Consider the following 20,510-nt stretch of genomic DNA (forward strand, 5'->3'; position numbering starts at 1 on the left):
GGAGGAATTCCTCCCTAGTGAGGAATTTTATGAGTTTAGGGGAGGAATTTCATAACAACTGAAAAAAAAATCCTTGATGTTGAGGATGACTTGCGTTGTGCACTCTCACGAACTGCGCCGCATATACAACTACTTTCACAATGCAAATAAGAGCAAATTTTGCATTGAGTTGTAATGTGAAATAATTTGTTTTTCGCTTATGGGGAGGAATAAATAGTTCGAAAATGGGCAAAGGGAGGAATGTAACAAAAAAGGTTGGGAACCACTGGGCTATATCATACATGTGTCACAAAATCCTAACAAAAAAATTCTTAAACTCGGTAATCTCTGCAAAAGTTTGTCTCAGTGCTATTTTATGTTACGTAGCCTGCAATTGTTGTTTTCATTTTTGTTACCTTCTTTTCATTACGTTTAAATGTTTGACATTCACAATTCCACTATTTTCGCTTACAAATAATTGAACAAAACACAGTGCTCGCAAAATACTGTACGTGCTCGTACACGTTACGTTGGAAAAGATCACTACAAACCTTAACTTTTTGTTTAAAAAATACAATGAGGCCCCAACTTACATGCCTGTAACCGGTTTTACAGTCTTCTAATAATTCACAAAGTTGTCTTCGATTTGTTTATTTGGCAAACTACGTCGTTGAAGCTAGATTTTGAATGTTTTTAATGGCAGTTTTTGTTTAAATCGCTGTCATACATGATAAATGCTTAAAGCGGAAAAGAAAGCAAACTCACATCAAGTTACGTATTTTGATTCTTCGGCATTTGCATAGCGATCACAATCGATAACGTTAAATGTTATACTAAATACTAAATTTTATTTTGCAAGAGCCCAAAAGCATTTTTTAAATAAGTAGCAAATCCAAACCTTGCCCGAGATTGGCAAGTAGCCTAACAGATCATGCAAAGTATTGATCACCGTAAGCTGCTAAAAGAGTTGCTACAATGCCCACACCACAGGTAAGACTTATCCACAATTTGGATGAAGTTGAGGAGCTTGAGTTCATCGAAGCGCTGAAAACAAAACAATGAAAAATGATTACAAAAATGAGTAAATTATGTAAATCTGAGAACCCTTGCATTTTGAAGTCTGAAAAAACACCCAAATTAACTATATATCAGCAGACGGATCTGTACATGTATGTTGAATTTCAAATTGAATGAAAAAGAAAAACAATGGTACTTCAGTATAAACACGCAAATCGTTGAATGTGTCATGAAAAATCATCTTGGCATGCAAGCCAGAGGTTGCAGACTTCTGGTATATTGTCTAAAAATCTAACAAAGGTGCGTATTGTTTGTTTACAAATTGCTTCTATAAATGAAAAATTGATTGAATAATAGATTTCTACACAAATCTAAAAGTAGTTTACACGCAAGCATCTCACAAGTAAATGTAAAACACGCACACAAAATTGACTGACCGGAGCCTGTAATAAATTTCTCTTTCTTGAAATTTACCTGGCAATGCCATTGGTTGTAATTATGTCGCAATTCTCCGGAAGTGTGCCGTTAAAACCACAAGGGTTGCTAATGATAACCGAAAATGATGAGAATGACCCACGGCAACATATTACGTAGGAGCTGCAAGCGACATATACATTGCAATCGATGTCCTGCAAATGAGATAAGAGACGTTTATCTGTGATACCACAAACTCTTTAAAGTATCGTAGTTTCGATTTTTTCAAAAATATTGTTTTCATTGACATTGGATGTTGGATCCTGCCGAAACGGCGTTTTTAATTTAAAGTGATATAATCCAATGAAACCGAAAATTCTTTGGATACAATCTTGTTGAAGTTAACTGTATTGTAAAAAAATTGCCATGCCGGACTTGATAAACAGCGTAACCTGTTGGTCTATGTTTAACTCCGCAGGGATAAAAAATAAATCCAGACATTTTTTATGCTGCCAAGGTATTTTAAAACACAACTTGTATTTCTGGTGTTGGTTGCTCAAATCCTGACTCAAGTTTTTTATTGAACGGGCAGGAAGAAAATATCGGTCCATTAAGTGTAGTGTACTCATTAGCAAATGCTCCAGCAGAAATTTTACAAAACATTCATAAAGTAGTCATTTTGAGTTGTTTTACACGATCAGTAGCCTACACAAGAAAGAAACAATAATACAAACCGATTGACTGTCTAAAACTGGTGTGTTATCAGATCCTCCTATTTGTCTGCAATTTCGACCGGCGTTTGCATGACAAGTATTTATGGTTCCAATGCAACAGTATTCACCAATATCACAATGGGAGACTAAACCGCAGTTGTTGTCCTACAAAGAGTTTAGTAAAATAAAACTTTTACATAATTGTTGGTAAAACTCTTTCACTTTCTAGGTTTTGTTGTTCCTACCCATCAATTTCGTTCGCCTCTCATGCCGCAAAATTTGCAAATCGGGCCGGGTTCTAACTTTACTACCAGAGTCGTAATTTATCTTGTGTTCAGGAATATGCATACTTAAAGAGTGTGGTTTGTTGCATACAATCATAGGTACCATACGTATTATGCACACCTGTCTACAAGTTACAATCCGTAACTAAAATCCAAACGTGGTTTGAAAAAAAATCGGTTGTGGACTTAATTATCGAAAAATTGCAGCGAGTTCGACAGTTTCAGTACAACTTGTTGTAGAACTCGGACAAAAGTTGTAATGAGCACCAAGATAAAAAATAATGTTTCTTACAACTGGACTGTCATCAGATCCTTCTATTCTTCTGCAATTTCCACCGGCAAATGGTTGACAAGTATTGATGATACCATTGCAGCAATAGTCACCAATATTACAATGGGCGGTTGCACCACAGTTGTTGTCCTACAAAAAGTGGTACAATGTAATTTTTACAAAATTACAATAAGATTAGTCAAAGCTGTCAGTTATGTTTGTTCCGATAAAGGTTTTCTGCAAATAAATTTAACGACATGTTGCTACCCACACATATTTTGGCAACCAATCAAAATGCATTGCTTACAACAGGCGTGTCATTTGGTCCTTCTATTCTTCTGCAATTCGCATTGGCAGTTGCTTGACAAGTATTAACAACTCCATTGCAGCAATACTCACCGATATCACAATGCGAGACTGAACCGCAATTGTTGACCTACAAAAAGTGTATGCTAAAATGTAAACCCAGCACCGTAGCTTTTAACGGGTAAAAAGTTTACGAATTTAGCGTTGCAAGTTCCTAAGAATTGCAAAGTTACACTCTTAACCACAAAAACAGAATAAAATGAATCATTATTCTGATTGAAATTTTATAAACAGCAACAACGACCGTCGGGGCTGTTTTAAAAAATACAAAAAAATGTTTCTTACAACTGGCCTGTCATCAGGTCCCACTATCATTCTGCAATTCTCATTTGCAGCCGCTTGACAAATGTTCACGATTCCGTTGCAACAATAATGACCAATATCACAATGCGACACAGCACCGCAGTTATTGACCTTTAAAACGGTACAAGTGGATAAAACTGCGTTTTAATTTATTTTCGAGCAGTTACGGCAAGTTGCAAATGAAACTTGTATTTTTTCCCTCTACCCGATTTTTACCTCAGTTCGGACCGAGAGCGATTGTATTAATCTCATAAATCAAGTGAAACTAAATAAAATAGGGCCAGCACACAAATCAAATGCCTCACTGACCAGTACTACATTGTCTGTATAGCAAAGATACATTATACGGTTAAAGTCAATGGGGAGTTGTCGCAAAAATAAAAAAAATTATGCGATTATTGAACATGTTGTATTCTTTAAGTAGTTGTATTGCTAAACACAAGTAATCGAAGTAAAATAGAATGATTCAGCGTAACATGCGCAGCATTATATAGGCAACGCGAAGTCATTAACATTCCACGAAAGCTATGCCACATTAGAACTTCAATAATGTAGGCTTGTTTTAAGTGGTGTTAAACTGCAACAGTGGAACTTCAGTGCCAGAGTCGTTTTTGAGTTGTTTTATACACCTAGTAAGAGCAAAACAATAATTAGTACAAACTACAAACCGATTGACTGTCTGAAACTGGCGTGTCATCAGATCCTCCTATTTGTCTGCAATTTCGGCCGCCGGTTGTATGACAAGTATTGACAAGTCCATTGCAGCAATAATCACCAATATCACAATGAGATACAGCACCGCAGTTATTGTCCTTTAAAACGGCAAGTTTAGCATTTTTGTTCTTATTTTACCCAATAAAACCTCAAAATATTTTGAGAATTACACTAGCAAATAGTCTACAACAAACCAATAGTATATTTCATAAATTAGGCAATTCAGGAAAAAAAGGCAAGACAAACTGTTGGCATAACGCTTGCGAGAGGTTGTTTATCCACCAAAATTGATGACAAAAAAAGATTTCTTACTATTGGCGTGTCATTTGGTCCTTCTATTCTTCTGCAATTCGCATCTGCAGTTGCTTGACAAATATTAACAGCTCCATTGCAGCAGTAATCTCCTATATCACAATGAGACGCAGCACCGCAGTTATTATCCTAAAAAAGTTTAGTTATTTTTAGCTAATTTTGTCAAATAAACCTTTTACGAATTTTCATACAATTCCAGCAAATACAAAACCAAGCGATAAAAAATTGATAAATTATGTAAAACAACATGTACAAGTAAAGACAAACTAAGCATAAACGTCTCTAAAAGGGTACTTTGTTCGCCCAAATTAAGAAAAAACAAACGATTACTTACAACTGGCGTGTCATTCGGTCCCTGTATTCTTCTGCAATTCGCATCGGCGGTTGCTTGACAAATATTAACAGCTCCATTACAACAATATTCACCAATGGCACAATGAGATACAGCACCGCAATTATTGACCTTCAATAAAAAAGTTCTATTTTACTCGATAGCAAATACAAGGACCAATAGTATATTTTATAAACTAGGCAGTACTGCTAAATAAAAGTAAAAACTAACCAAGCATATTGCCTGTAGGGGTTGTTCATTCACCACCGCTTATATAAAAAAGAAAACATTTCTTACTATTGGCGTGTCATTTGGTCCTTCTATTCTTCTGCAATTCGCATCTGGAGTTGCTTGACAAGTATTTACGAGTCCATTGCAGCAATAATCACCAATATCACAATGAGACGCAGCACCGCAGTTATTATCCTTCAAAAAATAATTTCTAAATTACACTAGCAATTACAACAACCAATAGGATATTTAAAAAATTCGGCACCTAGGCAATACAGTTAAATAAAAGTTAAGATAAACCAAGCATATTGCCTGTAGAGGTTGTTTATCCACCGTAATTGATAATAAAAGAAAATATTTCTTACAACTGGTGTGTCATTCGGTCCTTCTATTCTTCTGCAATTCGCATCGGCGGTTGCTTGACAAGTATTAACAGCTCCATTGCAGCAATAATCCCCAATGGCACAATGAGACGCAGCACCGCAGTTATTGACCTTCAATAAATATTCGGTAAACACTGCATAAGCGTTTTTCTTAAATTGTTTTCGAGCGGTTAGGGTCTCAATAAAACGCCTTATTGTACTTGCAAGATGTTTGTAATCTTAACTCGGCTGATTTTTGTGTAAGTTTAACGTGTTCAGTAATGTTTAAGGTTTTGGGAAGTAATATAACAATTTCTTTTTCCTGCAGAATTAGTGTATATAAAAACTTTCGATTTCAAATTGTTATCTGCTAAAAGTGCCAAAACGTATAGAAGAGTAAAAGGTTGGAAACTTTTGATTTAAGCAAAGTATCTGTGAACGACTTTACAAACAGAAAATTACCTGATGAGATAATGATATTCAAAAAAATGGCCCAGCAATTTTTCCTAAATATTTAATAACCTAAATCCAAACCTAAACCCAATCCCATTCGAAAAGAATAGATCAAATGTTAAAACTATCGCCATGCCATTTTTTCCACGTTTAAACAGATGCCTTTTTTCTGTGCCCTTTTTTTCGGTGCCTTCTTCATATGTCAAACTTTTCCGACACCTGACAGCATAACATAAATAAGAAAGCACCGTGATCTCTATAGTTCTCAGACAAAATCATTTTACTTACAACTGGTGTGTCATCTGGACCTTCTATTCTTCTGCAGTTCGAATCTGCGGTTGCTTGGCAGGTGTTAACTATTCCATTGCAGCAATAATCACCAATATCACAATGGGAGACAGCGCCGCAGTTGTTGTCCTTCAAAAATTAGGTTTTCTAATCTTAACTCACCTCCTTATCCTCGGTTTAAGACAAGGTTGCACAACCTTTTCGCCACGGCGGAGGCATTACAGGCCCTTACTTTAACAACGGTCGCCAAGTGTCCCAATGTTTTTTGTCTTTTTACTTTTTTTTATCGATTTAACTTAACGCTTCGGTAATAAAATCTTAACTGCATTTTAATACACATGTTAACGGCCGCATAAATTCATCTCCACGGCTGCATGTGGCCTTACCACTGCAGGTTGTGCACCCCTGGTTTAGAAGAATATATAGTTGAATTACCCCAATTACCCACAAGTGCAACCTTTTATCCGATAACCCAATAAAAAAAAAACGAAATAAGGTCAAAGTTTACAAAGTAAGCTTCTTAGAGTGCGTTGCACCACATATTTCAGATAAAAACATAAAGCAGTTATAAAAATCAAAAATGTTTTCTACCCAGTAATACGAAACAGAAACAGTGCTTGGAGGTTGCAAGAAAAGCTGGGACTAAAATAACTACAATTTTGCCTTTATTATAACTGAACAAAGATACTTACAACTGCTGTGTCATCAGATCCTTCAATTCTTCTGCAATTTCCACCAGGAGTTGATTGACAAGTATTTACAATTCCGTTGCAGCAATAGTCACCAATGTCACAGTGGGAGAAAAATCCGCAATTATTGGCTGAAAGCAACGTTTTAAAGTGAAAAACTTGTTACTGATGCCACTGACACTTGGAACCCATGTTCTTTAAACTCAAATGTAATCACTGCTAACTTTGTAATAAAATAAAAAATTTTGAAATACTGATAAAAAAAAATTTAATTTATGTTTTACAATTTGTAGGTTACAAATGTTATGATATAAACCAATATAACTATTTTTATCGCAAGTGTTAGATTTGCAATCAAACTTTTACCTTTGCACGCTACGAACAAAAATGTCCAAATTACAAAAATCTTCTTCATGTTAAACTTTTCCTTTTTAAAATCAGTTTATTTACCAGAACTCTGGAAAACAACATTTTGGAGAAAGCAATTTTTAGCACAGACATGGTACCACAATTCTAATACTGCCACATTCTTAACGGTTCTCAACTGACGACCACAGGCCTTCTACACCGGTTGTTTTGTTATGATACAAAGCTCATTTGATTAGCGCGTGTTGTCGCCTAGCGCTGTTGCCCGTATCTAAAAACCATACAATGGTAAATTTTGACGATTTTGTGATTTGGTTGACTTGTCATCCATGGAGTGTGATTGGCGAAACCCGGGTATCGACTCGATGTGTTGTGCTTTATAGTGGTCCGAAAAGGTAAAAAAGTTGTTTTTTGAAAACGCAGGGTATTGCATCGTTGCGTATGATTTGGCACTGTAAAGTGGTGAAGTTGGGTTTCAATAACAAAACGGGTTCACACCACAAATCTATTACAAAATCCCTGGATAATCTAAAAAGATTTATTGTTTGATTGGTGTTTTTTTGTCGTATTGCCTTCAATTGCTGTTTTTCGTTGTAAGCTTTTTATTGATTTGCTTTGTTTTAAAGGTGGCAGTGGCGTATAGGCAGCCGAAAATTTTCGGTGGGGTGAAATAATTTGTGGTCCAATACCATTGGCTTTGGTGACGCTAAGCATAAAATAACTTTTTACCAAATTAGGGTTCAACAGAACTAACAATTAAATTTTTTACTTATTTCATGTCTGCTTGAAAATAAATATTTGTGGATTTCGGCATACTACTCGGTGACAACATATTACCTTGACAAAGTTTTTATGATCTGATACAAAAACAGTCTGATTTAAAGTGTCTTATAATACAACTTCAAAATGTTGAGAGCGGCCATGGCTGTCATCACAAGAAGTAACAAAACTTTCTTTTTACGACCGCCATAGAATTTCATGTTTAGACACATAACAGAAGTTACTGGTCTACCCGGAACAAAACCACTGCGCTTTAGTGGTCTATTTTAAGCGTTCTTTTTCGCTATATGTGCTTGCAAAAAAACTTTTGTAGGGCTTGGTATGGGAAGGGCAACTCGATTTGCAATTAAAGAATGCTTTGTGAATAAAATGCTTTGTATCCTTTAACATAAAGTCCCCCTATTGAAGTGCTATGACCCTGGTGTTCCATTGGGAGTGTCCGATCAGGTTTGGCGGAATTGTGGTTGTCTCTTGACATTTCAAGCATCAAATCTGCGATATTTGTGCTTATTTTTTTATTTTATTTCAGGCTGTTTTGCTGATCTAATGCATGACCCCGGGTTTTCGAGTTTGTAAATTTAATAAAACCTGTTTACAGAGAAATTTGAGTGCAAAGAAGGAGTGCAAATATTTCCTGCAATTCTCTAGCAGAAAACAAGTCAGGTGGTATATTCTTGTTTCTTTACATACGTTTTGGCTTGAGGGGGCACACATTGTTTTCGTTCGTTATTTTTCTTTTTTCGCCAAAGCGAATTTGTTCCTTCCGTTTTATCAACAAATAAATCTTTAAACCTTATTAAAACCTCATAATTAGTGGTTCATGTAAAACTTGACTTGTGTTCACCCTCGAAACTTGACTTGTGTTCAACTTCACCCTCGAAACTTGACTTGTGTTCACCCTCGACACTGTGGTTGCCCAATCACACCCACCGTAGTTACAATACATTGCGTGATAAAATACCTGCTTGGCACACGAGCAAGAACGTCCAAACAGCAAAAAACAACATATTTACGTAGAGGTTGCAATTGTTCTCCGGTCCGGATGTAGGCTAAGCTACACAAACAAACCAAAAACGGTCTGGGTCTACGCAAATGTTCTGAGCCTGTCAGTAGATTTACCAGAGTTGTCAGTTGCTTTGTTAAACGCCATGTAACTAAAAAAGCTGCCTCAAGTCGTAACGTTGTTGTTTCACGAGGCCTGAACAATTATAATGGAGAATCCATTGTGAGTTAACTATAACGTTCCTAGGTGCAGGCAATGGGTAAAAGGTTTATTGGAACCGATTGTTATCTAAATTCTAAACTTAGGTTAAAGCTGATTTCATAACTTTGTACATTTCTTCCCATGAAAATGACTTTTAACAAACAAGATTAAGAACCAGAATGTAAAATTGATAAGTACGTACTACCGTGAAAACCTTAAAAAAACTTTTTATTAAATGATTTTTGCCTTTACAGTTCTTTTTTCGCCAAGTAAAATTATCAATTTGCGAAAATACAAAACCTTTGGTAAGCTTTGCAGTATGGCAATACGAAAGCAGTACAAATGGGACAAACATAAGATGTAGTTAAAATCCGAGTTTAATTAACAAAGCCAAAATAAATCTTGTCTTGCTTTATTTTTGGAATCTTTTTTGTAGACTTCACTAAAAGTGTTTAGATGTTTTGGTTAGTGCCTTGTTTATGACATTAAACACACCATTGTCTGCCAATGAATGTTTGACCATTGTTTTGTACAATATAAATGTGTTGTAATAAATGGTTGTCTAAGGTGATATAAAGCAGCAACAAGTTGACGAAACATCTTTTTAACGTTATTAAACCAATGGTAAACGCTGATAGCGTGTTGCAATTTGCCACTTAGATATTATGTTAAACATATCGTTTTTCTTCTAATTTTGACGATTGCATTCTATTGGAAGTTTGTAGAGCTTTGAGTTCTGTGGTTGCAAGGATAATTGACGTCACATGAAGTGACGTCATATTTTTCATCAGCCACCTTGCATTTTTGTAAAACTCGGCGCCTATGCGTGGTGTCATTTAAGCTAAATGAATGTGGGCAGGGCAGGAACTTGGCCGAATGGTCTGGCGCGCCTCACCCACATACAGACATAAAAAAGCTGATCGGGATTCGTCCCCAGGAGTGTCCTGGGTCCGAACCCCGTGAAAAAAAATGAATGTGGTTCTTTTTCTTTTATTACTCATCTGTTTATAATTGTTAATGTTTATTATTTTTGGGTTTTGACCAAATGGATACGTTGGACCTAAAAGTTTAAGATGAACTGGTATTAAAATATAGGACATAACAAGCGACATACAACACGCGACTTGCAACATTTTGTCGTCGCGAAATTGTTTGCATCACAGAGGCATTTGCAAAAACTGAAAGTGAACGAAAACGAGTGGACTTGATTAGTGAAAGTATTGTAAACTGTAATGTTTTTACGATAGGCGACATAAAGTTTCATTAGGATGAAAAAAATACGAAGACTTTCAGTTCATATGAAAAAGAAGCCCCACTCAAGTACAGAAAACAATGAAACGTAAATATTACGAATGTTTACAAGATAAATCAATAAAATTTATCATATTTTTTTTAATGCAAGGTTAAGGTAAAACTGTCCATCAGTTTAATTCCTTGTTGTAAGCATTGCAAGACTTTAATGGCTTTGTTAGTAAACAAGGCTTTATATTTCCAGACACTGTCAAACGTACTTCGTTAATCTATGATGGTTTCTACTTCAAATTAAACCTAATGTATCAAGTTATAACTTTAATTGAACCTGTTTGCAGTGAAATTGAGGTGCAAAGTCCAAAGAAGCAGGGCAAATCTTTCTTTCGAATGTTTAGCAGAGAAAAAGTCAGGTAAAAAACCATTGTCGAAAAAATCAATTTTACAACTAAATATTTATTTTGTTGAACTCTAGAACCAGTGTAGATGAAAATACCACTGAAGATGTTAAAAGTCCTGTTTCAAATGGATTGAAGCCAACTACAGGTGTCATTTTTCAAATTGTCCAGTAACAAAACCATTTTTTATGCTTTTGAGCTAATGTCTATGAAAATGCCTTGTTATAATGTTGAAGGTTTGTGTAATACAGGCCATATGCATTTTTTTTTACTTCTTCCCTTGCGAATGTTTTGTCTTAGTTACATGCTTTATATGTTTAAAACATTGTGGCACTGACCATGAACTTAACTTACATGTTCAACTTAAACCAGTGGTTTTCAACCAATAGGTTGCTACCCCCAAATGGGGTTGTTTGCGATTTTACTGGGGTCGTGAAAAAGCTTAAAAAACAAAAAATATCAAGATATTTATCAGCAATAAAAAGTATTTTTGACTGTGTGGTATGGTCATACAAAAGATAAAACAGAAAAGTTGGATAATATGAGGTTGCTTATCAAGCGTGTCAGTGCGGTATGACTGAACCAGTTGTGTAAGTAAACTGATAGAACGAACAAGCTCAGAAATTTGCTTTTGCCAAAAGTCAAACTTTAATCTAGTTGTTGTGAAAAAATACAATGAACATTTTTGAATGGTGGTCATCAGCTACATTGGGTTGCTAATATGGGCCAGAAGGTAAAAAAGGACTTATACTCACCATTCAAAAACTGTTGAGTTTGGTAGACAGCCCTACATTATATTGGACCGTTTGTGGTAATACACAGAATAAGGTCAGCATAATAAAACATGACATTTCCTATGTTTGAGATTGATGCGTTGTGTACAGTTTTGTTTAAAAAGTATATTGTTTCATGTGATGTGTTAGATACTGGAAGCTTTACTTCATGCCCTTCCACACCTACAAGTGCCACCACACAAAGCATTGATGAAAAAGATGAAAAGCGACAAAATAATTCCACAGAAGACGACTGTAAAGATTTGCCCAACGGTCACCCAGACCATGCAAATGATGTGACACAATCTCCTAGTGCAAGCAGTATAGAGAGGTTACAAGAGAATGATGGATTGGCATCTGTAGACAATGAGGAACAAGAAGTTTCAAATGAGTTTGTGCCCAGAGGACGAATGCCGAGCCCAACACCAAAGTCACGTATTGTGTTTTCTAATGGAAATGAGTTTCGCACCCTGACAGAAGAATTGCGAAACCTGGCAAAGTAAGTTATATAAATTTATGGGCCAATTTAACAATAACTATCCTTTCACAGGAAATACATACTATCTTTACTTGTGCTGTCATGATAATACTGGAACTTTACAAAAAATTTGCGTTGTCTAATACACACAACTAAATTGGCCAGGTTGATTTTTACCAATTGTTCTGTTCTTAACTTCAGACAAGGTTGGTATTGGGGACCACTAACCAAAAATGAAGCTGAAACCAAGTTAAATGACTGCCCTGATGGTTCCTTTCTTGTCAGGTTAGTACCATCAACATAGTAAACAAAAATAGTATGGTAAATAAACTAAAGAGCAGACATCACATAGTTATTATTAAGATGTACAGCTCAAAAACAAAAGTTCAGTCAATGGACAAAATCTTTATTGTCTCAAATTACCTTAGTGTACACTTTGTTGAATGTCATTTCCTTTTCACTTAAAACAGGTGTTTTTATACTTATGAAAAGGTTTATAAGCCACATGTTGGTTGCAATTTTTAAAAAATGGAAACAATCCTTATTAAATGTGTTGTAAATATGCTGGCCCTTGCTGCAAACCTGTTGATTAAAAATTAAACTGAGGTGAATGGACTATTACTCTGAGGTGCATATTCAGTTGTACTGTTGTTAACTGTAAAGTTTTGTTTGTTTTGCACTTTCCTGCATTGTATTTTGTGATGCCTTTGAATCAATGCCTCAATCATTTCTGGGCAAAACATGCATGTTTCAGTTTTTTTGTTTTATGAATCCTATACAATAAACAATCTTTCAACCAAATATGTATCTTTGTTTTGTTTTTCCAGGGACAGCTCAGATGAGCGATATCTTCTGTCCGTAAGTTTTCGTTCTGATGGACGCACTCTTCACACAAGAATCCAGTATTCACATGGATTTAGCTTTTATGAGAATTTTGATTATGTAAGCAAATAATTAAGGCTAAAACATAATGTGCTGCTGGATAAGACATGCAGTGAATCTCTTTAGAGTTTATCAATAATTTTTGGTCACTGTTTCGACATTTTGTATGTTTAATGTTGTTTGAAAATTGAAACTGAAATGTAGGAGTTGTTTATTCTCAAGGTTAATTTAACACATTTGAATTTGGTGAAAAACAGAAGCAGTATGTTAGTGGGTTTTTATGCTATCTTACAAGAAGTATAGGTAATTGCTGAATCAAGAAACAAAATGTAGTGAAATCTTCATTCTTGAACTGGATATAACCATTCACAGAAAAATTTAATTCCAAGTTTTCACCAACCTAACCATCAAAACGGGCTACTCTAAAATACGCAATCTGCGCAATCTACGCAATCTACTAAAAAAACTAACTAAGATGTTGACGGTTAGGGCTATTAGGGTCTGGGTTTATAACAAAAATAACTATATAATTTAATCTCAGATACCTTTTGGGCTTAATTTTCTTACAAGTGTTAACATGCGGCACCATACGGTATTTAGTACCACTCTCAACACACATGTGAATATTAAGCCTAAACTGGGCATCTAAAGCTAAATTATAGTGTTATTTTTATTATAAACCCTAAAAGCCCTAACCGTCAACATTTTTTAAAGGTTGCATACATTTTTAAGTAGATTGGGTATAGATTGCGTAGCTTGCGTAGATTGCGTGAGGAGCCCATCAAAACAACATTTGCATTGTTTTGTTTGAAGTCTTCAACATCTGTTGTAAAACTGATCAATGACTCAGTAAAAGAATCTCAGGATTCCAATGTTTTCTGCTATTCACGATCCAGGGATCGATTTGCTTCAGTGACCTCAGTTAAATTGGCCTACCCAGTCTCCCGACTTTCCGAGGTAAAAACTAAAGCTGTTATTGCATTAAAAATGTGTCAAATTAGTTTAGTTTTTATGATTTAAAATTTGTTTAGTAGCAACAATTCTAAAAAGTCAGCAAGGTTTTTATCATGTCACAAAAAATGCGAGTTTTTGCCAGCAAAGTAAGGTCTTACTGATTAATATAAGTCTTCAGGGATCAGTTAATTTTGAAAGAGGTAAATGTAAAACTGACTTAACCTGAGTTGCGATAAATTTAGTTTTCTGAGCTTTGCAGACATAAAATAAACTTTAAGCAGTTGCCTTTAACCTTTTGCATGTGGTAACTGTGTTTTACTATCTGGTAACAAACTTCAAAACTACTTGGCTGTGTTGCTTTTGGCTAAATATTAACTAGTGGGGGTGTTGAAAGTAGAGTAACATAGAGAACTAGGATTTGATTGTTTACATTTAAAATAACTATTTCTCAATAGCTAGCTACTGTACATTTTTCTAAAACATCTGTTATGTTTAATTTGCATTGGTACACACTTTATGATAGTGAAAAACGATTTTGTTTATAACAGTTCACAGGTTTTTACACAATTTCTGCCGTTTCTTTCCAGGTGCGTTCATTGCAATATCTATGCAGATTTGTGATACGACAATATACAAGAATCGACCATATTGAAATACTGCCACTGCCAAATATGGTCAAGGGCTACCTTAACCAATCCTATTTCTAAGACCTTCAATGTGCTTTTCTCCAATTTCAGTAAGATTTTTACCAATGCCAATTTTAGTTTCAGCTCTGTAAGTTGCCACTTGTTTTTATTGCTTTGAACGTAGCTATTTTGCCTGTCCTAATTCTTTTGAGTGTTTTCTTGTGTGTGAGTGTGTGTTTTGTGTTTAGTTGTTTTCCATATAAATTTTTTAGACAGTATGTATGAAGCATATTTCCGCAATTGATATTTCTAATGGTTCTCAGTTGTTTTCGATTACATGCGCATACCCTGAGCAAAAGTAATAATTTGGTGCTTTTTTTAACCCGGTTGGCATGTTTTTAAAGATTCAAGTTAGTGCCAACATTTTACGCCTATCCCTTGACTGATGCGAATTTTGCAAGTTCATTTTACACTTATCTACGTAGGCGTATCAACGCCTAAAATGTATTTATCAACCAAACGAACGTTATGCGTGCCTTGCACATTGTTCCGTCATTAAATGGCATTGTGATGTAACAATCATCTGTAAAACGTAATTCTGGTCACACTGTGAATCGTTCGTGACGTCATAATGTTACATACTTGTTCCGGACTTCCGACTATGTTTGGGCTAATAAATAATAACCCAAAACTTTTCGTGGATGACTTTTCAATAAGTAGTACTCTTGGAAAATAAGACCACGCGTTTAACTTAAGGTATTTGAAGCTGTTTTCTTTCAAACTTTTAAAACACTTCACTAGGAATTGGTGATAGAACTAAGGCAAAAATGGAATGTGACCTCATCGACTTATTTTACTTGTGGTACAAAAAAGACAGATCAGTTTACGCAATGCTTTGTTTATGTTTTACAACAAATACAAAACAATTACTTCGATACAAAAACAATGAAAAAAAAATGTGCAAAAACGACTTCATACGTATTTTCGGTGTACAATCGAAGGCCCAAACTCGTCAAATTCAGATTTTCGTATCCATCGATGACGTGACATACTCAGTGACGTCATTCTCCCTGCTCCCCGCCAGATGGCGTACTGGCGCTTTGGAAGTGTTTGTATCTTTATGATCTCATTCTTGTGAGGTAGAAGATTGGTGAGTTCGTTCTGACAAAGGTTGCTGGTTATGGATGGCACAAGCATATCTTGACACACATATTAAGGCGACTTTCCAACGAAATTTGTGCAGTAAATTGTCACAATATTTTCGAGGTCTTAAAATACGCTTTCTTTATAAATTGATCAAAGATTTTATCGTCAAAACCGTTTACCAGTTGTTTTTAGTTGTGCTTTTAACATATTGTTGATGAATGCGTTGTGGCAAGAAAATCATATTATGCCCGTTTACGCTTAACGAGACAATAAAGCAGCGCAAAAGTCCACTGCTGTAGTTATAAAAGTAAACTAACCTTCAACCTCAACGGCAATCCAGGTAGCAAAGAAGTCCCCCCGACAATCACAACATTTCCCAATACTTCGTCAACGACGGCGTCATTACATGCTTGAATGCTTTCAACGCACACGTGATGTAGTCCTTTGTCACATAACGATTCTAAAAAGAATATTTTTTGTGAAGTCACAAAAGCGGTTTCATGAAAAGTTTCAGTGGCATTATAAAGCCAATATAGTGACGCTGTAATCATAAATGGTCTGTGGAAGTACTTAAGATTTTATTTATAAGGCCGAAATTAAGTTTTCAGCTTTTCTCTCCAATGGGGTTTAATGTACGGCATGTCAGTTGTGTGAACCTTTCTCCAATCATTTTGACTGGTTTCCATTGACAACCATTAGGCGATAGGAAACGCACGCGTAGTTATTTGCCAAGTGAAGTTAGTGAGCAAATAATCAACCAGCGAAAGGTTTTGTGTGCCCATGATGTCAATGGTTTGTCGATTGTCCCGATTGTTTGCTTTCGAATGAGCGATTGTGTTTGGTAAGCTTTGATTTCACCTGATTGGCATCTCACAAATATGTTTACTACGCTAATTCGACTCAACTAAGCCGATTGCAATGCTGATAGTCGATTAATTTCATTCAACCTTTGCTAAGGAATTACTGACTACTGTCGGTTCACAACATCAAAGGAAGAATGCAAAAACATGTTTATGGCCGTCGAACCGCTTAAATTCCACTTTTTTGCGTGACATTTCTACTTTTGATCTTAATTTCAATTTAAGGCAAAGAAATATCGAAAGTCACAGGCAATTCGCATATTTTGTGTAATTTTAAATTATCTTCACTAAACATTTTTTATGCAATTATAGGCTAATCTTGTTATAATTATACGTCGGTTCAAGGCTATGTCAGTTCTCGTTTCACTTACGGTCAAGTAGTTTGGGTCGAAACAGTATTTCAGGGGCCAGAAACCTTTCCTTGTCCAATTTTACAGCAGCACCGCTGGGTAAGGAATAAGTTCTTTTGTTACGTTGTTTTATTTCGGTGTCTTCACTTCCACCAGTCGAAACGTAACAGAGTCTTTCCATCATCGCTTTGGCAATGTCTTGTTCTGTAAAAAAAGTCGTTTTCAATATTTTCCTGTTAAAATTCCTATTAGTGACTTTTTTCGTACTATTATGATTTTTCAATTCGAGGTCATCATCTTGTCGGATCAGTGCAGTGAGTCGCTCAGTGATGTCCTTGCCACCTAGTGGTAGAACACGTACCGCATCCGAACAAACGTTTCCTGTGACGTGAGAAATACGTCATTAATGCTTCGGTGGAAGTGGTAGTGGGAATATTCTTACCTTGCACAACAGGAACACACGTTGTGACGTCATAACCGATTGTGATGAGCAGTGCTGATGTCATACTGAATGCGTGTAATGCCATGGGAGCGCTACTGCCTAGGTAAAGTTTGGAAACTTCCAAATTTTTAAACATCAGCTAAAACAAGAATTTAGTTTATTGAAACTATCAGTATGACTGAAATGTTTCCATTTTCGCAAGATGGGTCAAAATGATTGAAATATTTTTCTATGTTTATTCGTCGCAGTTGATTTAAAAAGCCTAAGTCGGAAATCAGTGGATCAACTACATGTACCCACCTCTACTATTTTTTCTCGACTTTCCCGTGTTGTCATGGGAGACATGGGTATTACGACGCAAGCGTCGCGAAGCTCCATTTTTAATTCCATTGTGATCACGTGATTGACAATTGCTAGCCACTCGTCCCAATCTTCAACCACTCCTCTTTTCATTGGATGCTGTGAGTAAAACGTATTAGTATTAATAACATGAATAAAACATTTTTGGGTTTAAATCTAGGTTTAGCTTAGTTTAGGCAAATTGCAAAAGTTGTCATGAGTTATTCTAGACAATTCATGGACAATTCACATTTAATATACGTTTTAGCATTCAGGACTTTGTCCCATTGTAAAAACATGAAAAGCCAACCGAAAGAATAAGGGATTCTCTTCTTAGCTTAGCATCGTTTCCCACGAACATAGTATCCATAGAAACGCCAGGCAAGGCGTCTTGCGACTTTGGTCGGCCAACGATGGTTGGTATGACGACCGAGGGGGTGTCCTCCAGACTGAACCCCGCTTTGCAATATCCACTTCCAATGTTAAGTACAACCGTGTTGCTTTCGTTTCCTAGCAGGGTCTCAAATGACCCAGGGGGACTTCCCGGGCTCTGGACGACGTTTTGGGGCGACCCTGTAAGTTCAAAAATAATGTCCTGACCCAAACTGACGTCATGTTTACGTGTATGGTCGTACCAGCGTCATCATTTTGGGTGTCAATATGGAAAATGCTTCCATGACTCTCTGATAAACTTCGACTTAATTCTTTCAGTGCTTTGTTGAGTTGTACTTGAGTGTCCTCGGCGCTAAAAAGTAAAAACACGTGTTGTTCAGTAAAGTAAGTTTGGTTGAACTTTTACCATTGCAACGAAATGGTCGATATTTTCTTACTTTCTTCGATGAAACAAAGCTTTAACTTGAAAACATAACGAACTTCAGTTTTATGTGAAAAAAAGCGAAAAAAAACATGGATAATAGTGCGCACATTGGCTTAAACTTAATCGAAAATGAATATATTTGCAACTGTGACCTGTGCTTGACGTAAGATTTCTTACTGGTCCCAAATTTTCTTAACCAACCTCTTTTCTCCGCTAATCCCCAACGCCGATGCTCTTCCGTCTAGTGCGTCTTGTTTCTCCCTGATGCGGCTCACCAGCGGTGACGTGGGCACCGACAGTGACGTAAACCTCGTGACTTCTTCTCGCATTCGTTTTGGAATCGCCATCCCGTTGGCTTTCGGTGCCGTTTCAAAATCGGTTCCGTTTCGTGTTTCGACATCACGCTTTAGATTTTGAGGTGTGTCGTGGGCGGTGTCCCCGGGCATGTTGACTTGGCCGCTTTTAAGGGTCAGAACGCTTACTGCTCGCTCACCTGATTCTGTTTGAAGCCGCCCAAAACTTGAATGACCCGAAATTGGGGTCTGGTTGTCAATCGGTGGACCCCCTATGGGAGTCATTCCTGTAGGTTCTTTTACGGCAGCGCTAGAAGCACAACCCATGTCTGATTTCTTTGCGAGTGCACCAGTGAAGAACGTTTTATTTGTTGCGTTTAGGTTTTTCCTTTGCTCAACCGCATTAAATTATTGCTTAAATGCATAGCAGTAGTACCTACCAACTGAAAGAATTGAATAACAGTGTAGAATCAGAATGCACAAATACCTTTTATGTTCTCTGGAAAGGTAATTAGATTGTCGTTTTCCTAGAAAAGCGTTAACAACCTTTGCTGCACAAACCTTTTTCGGTCTTGTTCTATGTACTCCTACCCCCTACATCTTTGCATCTGCAGAAAAACACAGGCAATCTTTACCTGTATACTGTTAACAACAGATTTAATGTTTTCGGGTAAGTGTGCAAACAACGCTCTGAACCATAATGACTGGTCGTTTGCAAACTGAAAAGCTTATTTTTTGTAGACAACAAATTAGAAATTGTTCAGAGCCCATAAACGGTGGGAGCATATAACATTCACCTTCAGTGCCACTGTGGCACAATGTTCGGTAAATTCTACACATCAATTGTCAGCGACTCAATTCCGCGATAAAATCTTAAATCTCGAATGTCAACATCGCACATCGCTCCCTCTTCGAATGCCTCTAAATCTTCTACTCGGCTGTCTTTTAAGTCTATCAAGGCAAGTTGTGGCGCGTAACGACAAACAATGCTGCTTTATGACGTTACAATGGGTCAGTGTGCCTCCAACCTAAAGTCAAACGTGATGTTTGCGACTTTTTTTAGCTCTTATCATTGCGAAAAGCGAAATTTCACATTGCGAGAATGTGATCTACAACAAATTTTTAACACTACAAATTTAACAGGTATTGTGCCTTAAAATAGCTGTTGCCTTGGGTAGAATACGGGTCTTGTTCAATGTATGTTTTCACATTCAACCCAACAACATTGATATTGCTAAAAATTGCTCATTATATTTTGCTAAATTGCTCATTGAACAAGCGACGACTTATTCAGTCCATCTGTTTTACTGATAGCCTTGTAAGCTCAATTGCCAGTTCTCCCAGACCCCAGATGCCCCGACTCACTAAATATCAACGTTGTCAACTCGTGTTCATTGGTTTGCTCACATGCGCCGCATCCATGATTTATTGCTTTCAATGATTCACTACAACATACAAGCATTTCGGATGCGTCGTAAAATTGTCCTACGTTGCTACAACGCTGGTTTACGACCATCTAAAAATATACATCTTAAACCGCACGCTCTTCAGATAATTAAATCGCTTCTAGCAAGTAAAGCATCGCTGGTTGAGGTTATTTTGGTGCAGGTTAGCGTTTTGTGACCCTTACCACTGACACCCAGCATTAAATGGACAATTTGCCACTTACTCTTTGACTAGAGTGGTGGGCTTACCCGCAGTAAAAAGCACCTAGCGAACCGTTTTTTCGAAGGCACCGCGGTGTCGTTTTTTTCTAGGGTGACAAAATAATTCAAACAATGACAATATTATTGATCTGTTTAGACTGGCCACTTTCGAACTACCTAG

General features: G+C 36.5%; 3 protein-coding genes and 1 long non-coding RNA gene across 8 annotated transcripts; 1 reads left to right on the plus strand and 3 right to left on the minus strand.

Annotated features, from left to right (window-relative positions):
- Nucleotides 1-674: 674 nt before the first annotated feature.
- LOC145203051 (uncharacterized) lies at nt 675-3,453 on the minus strand. 2 transcript variants are annotated; one of them, XM_080075830.1, is made up of 6 exons: nt 3,330-3,453; nt 2,986-3,114; nt 2,700-2,828; nt 2,145-2,288; nt 1,471-1,625; nt 675-1,023 (listed from the first exon to the last, which is right to left on the minus strand). In XM_080075830.1, exons 1-6 carry the CDS (start codon nt 3,357-3,359, stop codon nt 909-911), a joined length of 702 nt encoding a protein of 233 aa, XP_079931956.1. In that variant the 5' UTR covers nt 3,360-3,453; the 3' UTR covers nt 675-908. The 2 variants fall into 2 exon arrangements, with proteins under 2 accessions (XP_079931956.1, XP_079931957.1); XM_080075831.1 differs by having other exon boundaries at nt 3,078-3,114; nt 3,330-3,368.
- Nucleotides 3,454-4,019: 566 nt separating this feature from the next.
- On the minus strand, nt 4,020-4,826 carry LOC145228009 (uncharacterized). The gene is made up of 3 exons (XR_013860059.1): nt 4,708-4,826; nt 4,374-4,502; nt 4,020-4,159 (listed from the first exon to the last, which is right to left on the minus strand). It is a non-coding gene; the product is annotated as an uncharacterized LOC145228009 (long non-coding RNA).
- Nucleotides 4,827-10,233: 5,407 nt separating this feature from the next.
- LOC145219981 (cytokine-inducible SH2-containing protein-like) lies at nt 10,234-15,127 on the plus strand. 3 transcript variants are annotated; one of them, XM_080087284.1, is made up of 8 exons: nt 10,234-10,416; nt 10,667-10,738; nt 10,801-10,871; nt 11,647-11,995; nt 12,176-12,259; nt 12,802-12,916; nt 13,670-13,813; nt 14,398-15,127. In XM_080087284.1, exons 1-8 carry the CDS (start codon nt 10,346-10,348, stop codon nt 14,515-14,517), a joined length of 1,026 nt encoding a protein of 341 aa, XP_079943410.1. In that variant the 5' UTR covers nt 10,234-10,345; the 3' UTR covers nt 14,518-15,127. The 3 variants fall into 3 exon arrangements, with proteins under 3 accessions (XP_079943410.1, XP_079943404.1, XP_079943415.1); XM_080087278.1 differs by having other exon boundaries at nt 10,235-10,416; nt 11,635-11,995; XM_080087289.1 differs by lacking the exon at nt 10,234-10,416 and having other exon boundaries at nt 10,614-10,738; nt 11,635-11,995.
- Nucleotides 15,128-15,271: 144 nt separating this feature from the next.
- On the minus strand, nt 15,272-19,428 carry LOC145219953 (uncharacterized). 2 transcript variants are annotated; one of them, XM_080087258.1, is made up of 10 exons: nt 19,171-19,428; nt 18,592-18,993; nt 18,209-18,318; nt 17,884-18,146; nt 17,535-17,693; nt 17,235-17,373; nt 17,060-17,173; nt 16,814-16,996; nt 15,900-16,042; nt 15,272-15,597 (listed from the first exon to the last, which is right to left on the minus strand). In XM_080087258.1, the coding sequence occupies exons 2-10, from the start codon at nt 18,966-18,968 to the stop codon at nt 15,409-15,411; spliced, it is 1,677 nt and encodes a 558-aa protein (XP_079943384.1). In that variant the 5' UTR covers nt 18,969-18,993; nt 19,171-19,428; the 3' UTR covers nt 15,272-15,408. The 2 variants fall into 2 exon arrangements, with proteins under 2 accessions (XP_079943384.1, XP_079943379.1); XM_080087253.1 differs by lacking the exon at nt 19,171-19,428 and having other exon boundaries at nt 18,592-19,152.
- Between the last annotated feature and the right edge of the window lie 1,082 nt (nt 19,429-20,510).

This window comes from Phallusia mammillata, chromosome 1 (genome assembly GCF_965637545.1).
Source record: "Phallusia mammillata chromosome 1, kaPhaMamm4.hap1.1, whole genome shotgun sequence".
Taxonomy (NCBI): domain Eukaryota; kingdom Metazoa; phylum Chordata; class Ascidiacea; order Phlebobranchia; family Ascidiidae; genus Phallusia; species Phallusia mammillata.

Bases quoted from the DNA above. Each gene is read 5' to 3' on its own strand.
- LOC145203051 (XM_080075830.1), bottom strand. From the start codon at position 3,359: ATGATAGTGGGACCTGATGACAGGCCAGTT. The intron at 3,115-3,329 runs GTAAGAAACATT...CACTTTTTGTAG, and splicing joins GACCTGATGACAGGCCAGTT to GTCAACAATTGCGGTTCAGT. The intron at 1,024-1,470 runs GTAAATTTCAAG...TTTTGTTTTCAG, and splicing joins ACAACCAATGGCATTGCCAG to CGCTTCGATGAACTCAAGCT.
- LOC145219953 (XM_080087253.1), bottom strand. From the start codon at position 19,010: ATGGGTTGTGCTTCTAGCGCTGCCGTAAAAGAACCTACAGGAATGACT. The intron at 16,997-17,059 runs GTACGAAAAAAG...CTTTTTTTACAG, and splicing joins CGAATTGAAAAATCATAATA to AACAAGACATTGCCAAAGCG. The intron at 16,043-16,813 runs GTAAGTGAAACG...TATTCTTTTTAG, and splicing joins TCGACCCAAACTACTTGACC to AATCGTTATGTGACAAAGGA.
- LOC145219981 (XM_080087278.1), top strand. From the start codon at position 10,346: ATGAAAAAAATACGAAGACTTTCAGTTCATATGAAAAAGAAGCCCCAC. The intron at 10,872-11,634 runs GTGTCATTTTTC...ATATTGTTTCAT, and splicing joins TGGATTGAAGCCAACTACAG to GTGATGTGTTAGATACTGGA. The intron at 13,814-14,397 runs GTAAAAACTAAA...GTTTCTTTCCAG, and splicing joins CAGTCTCCCGACTTTCCGAG to GTGCGTTCATTGCAATATCT.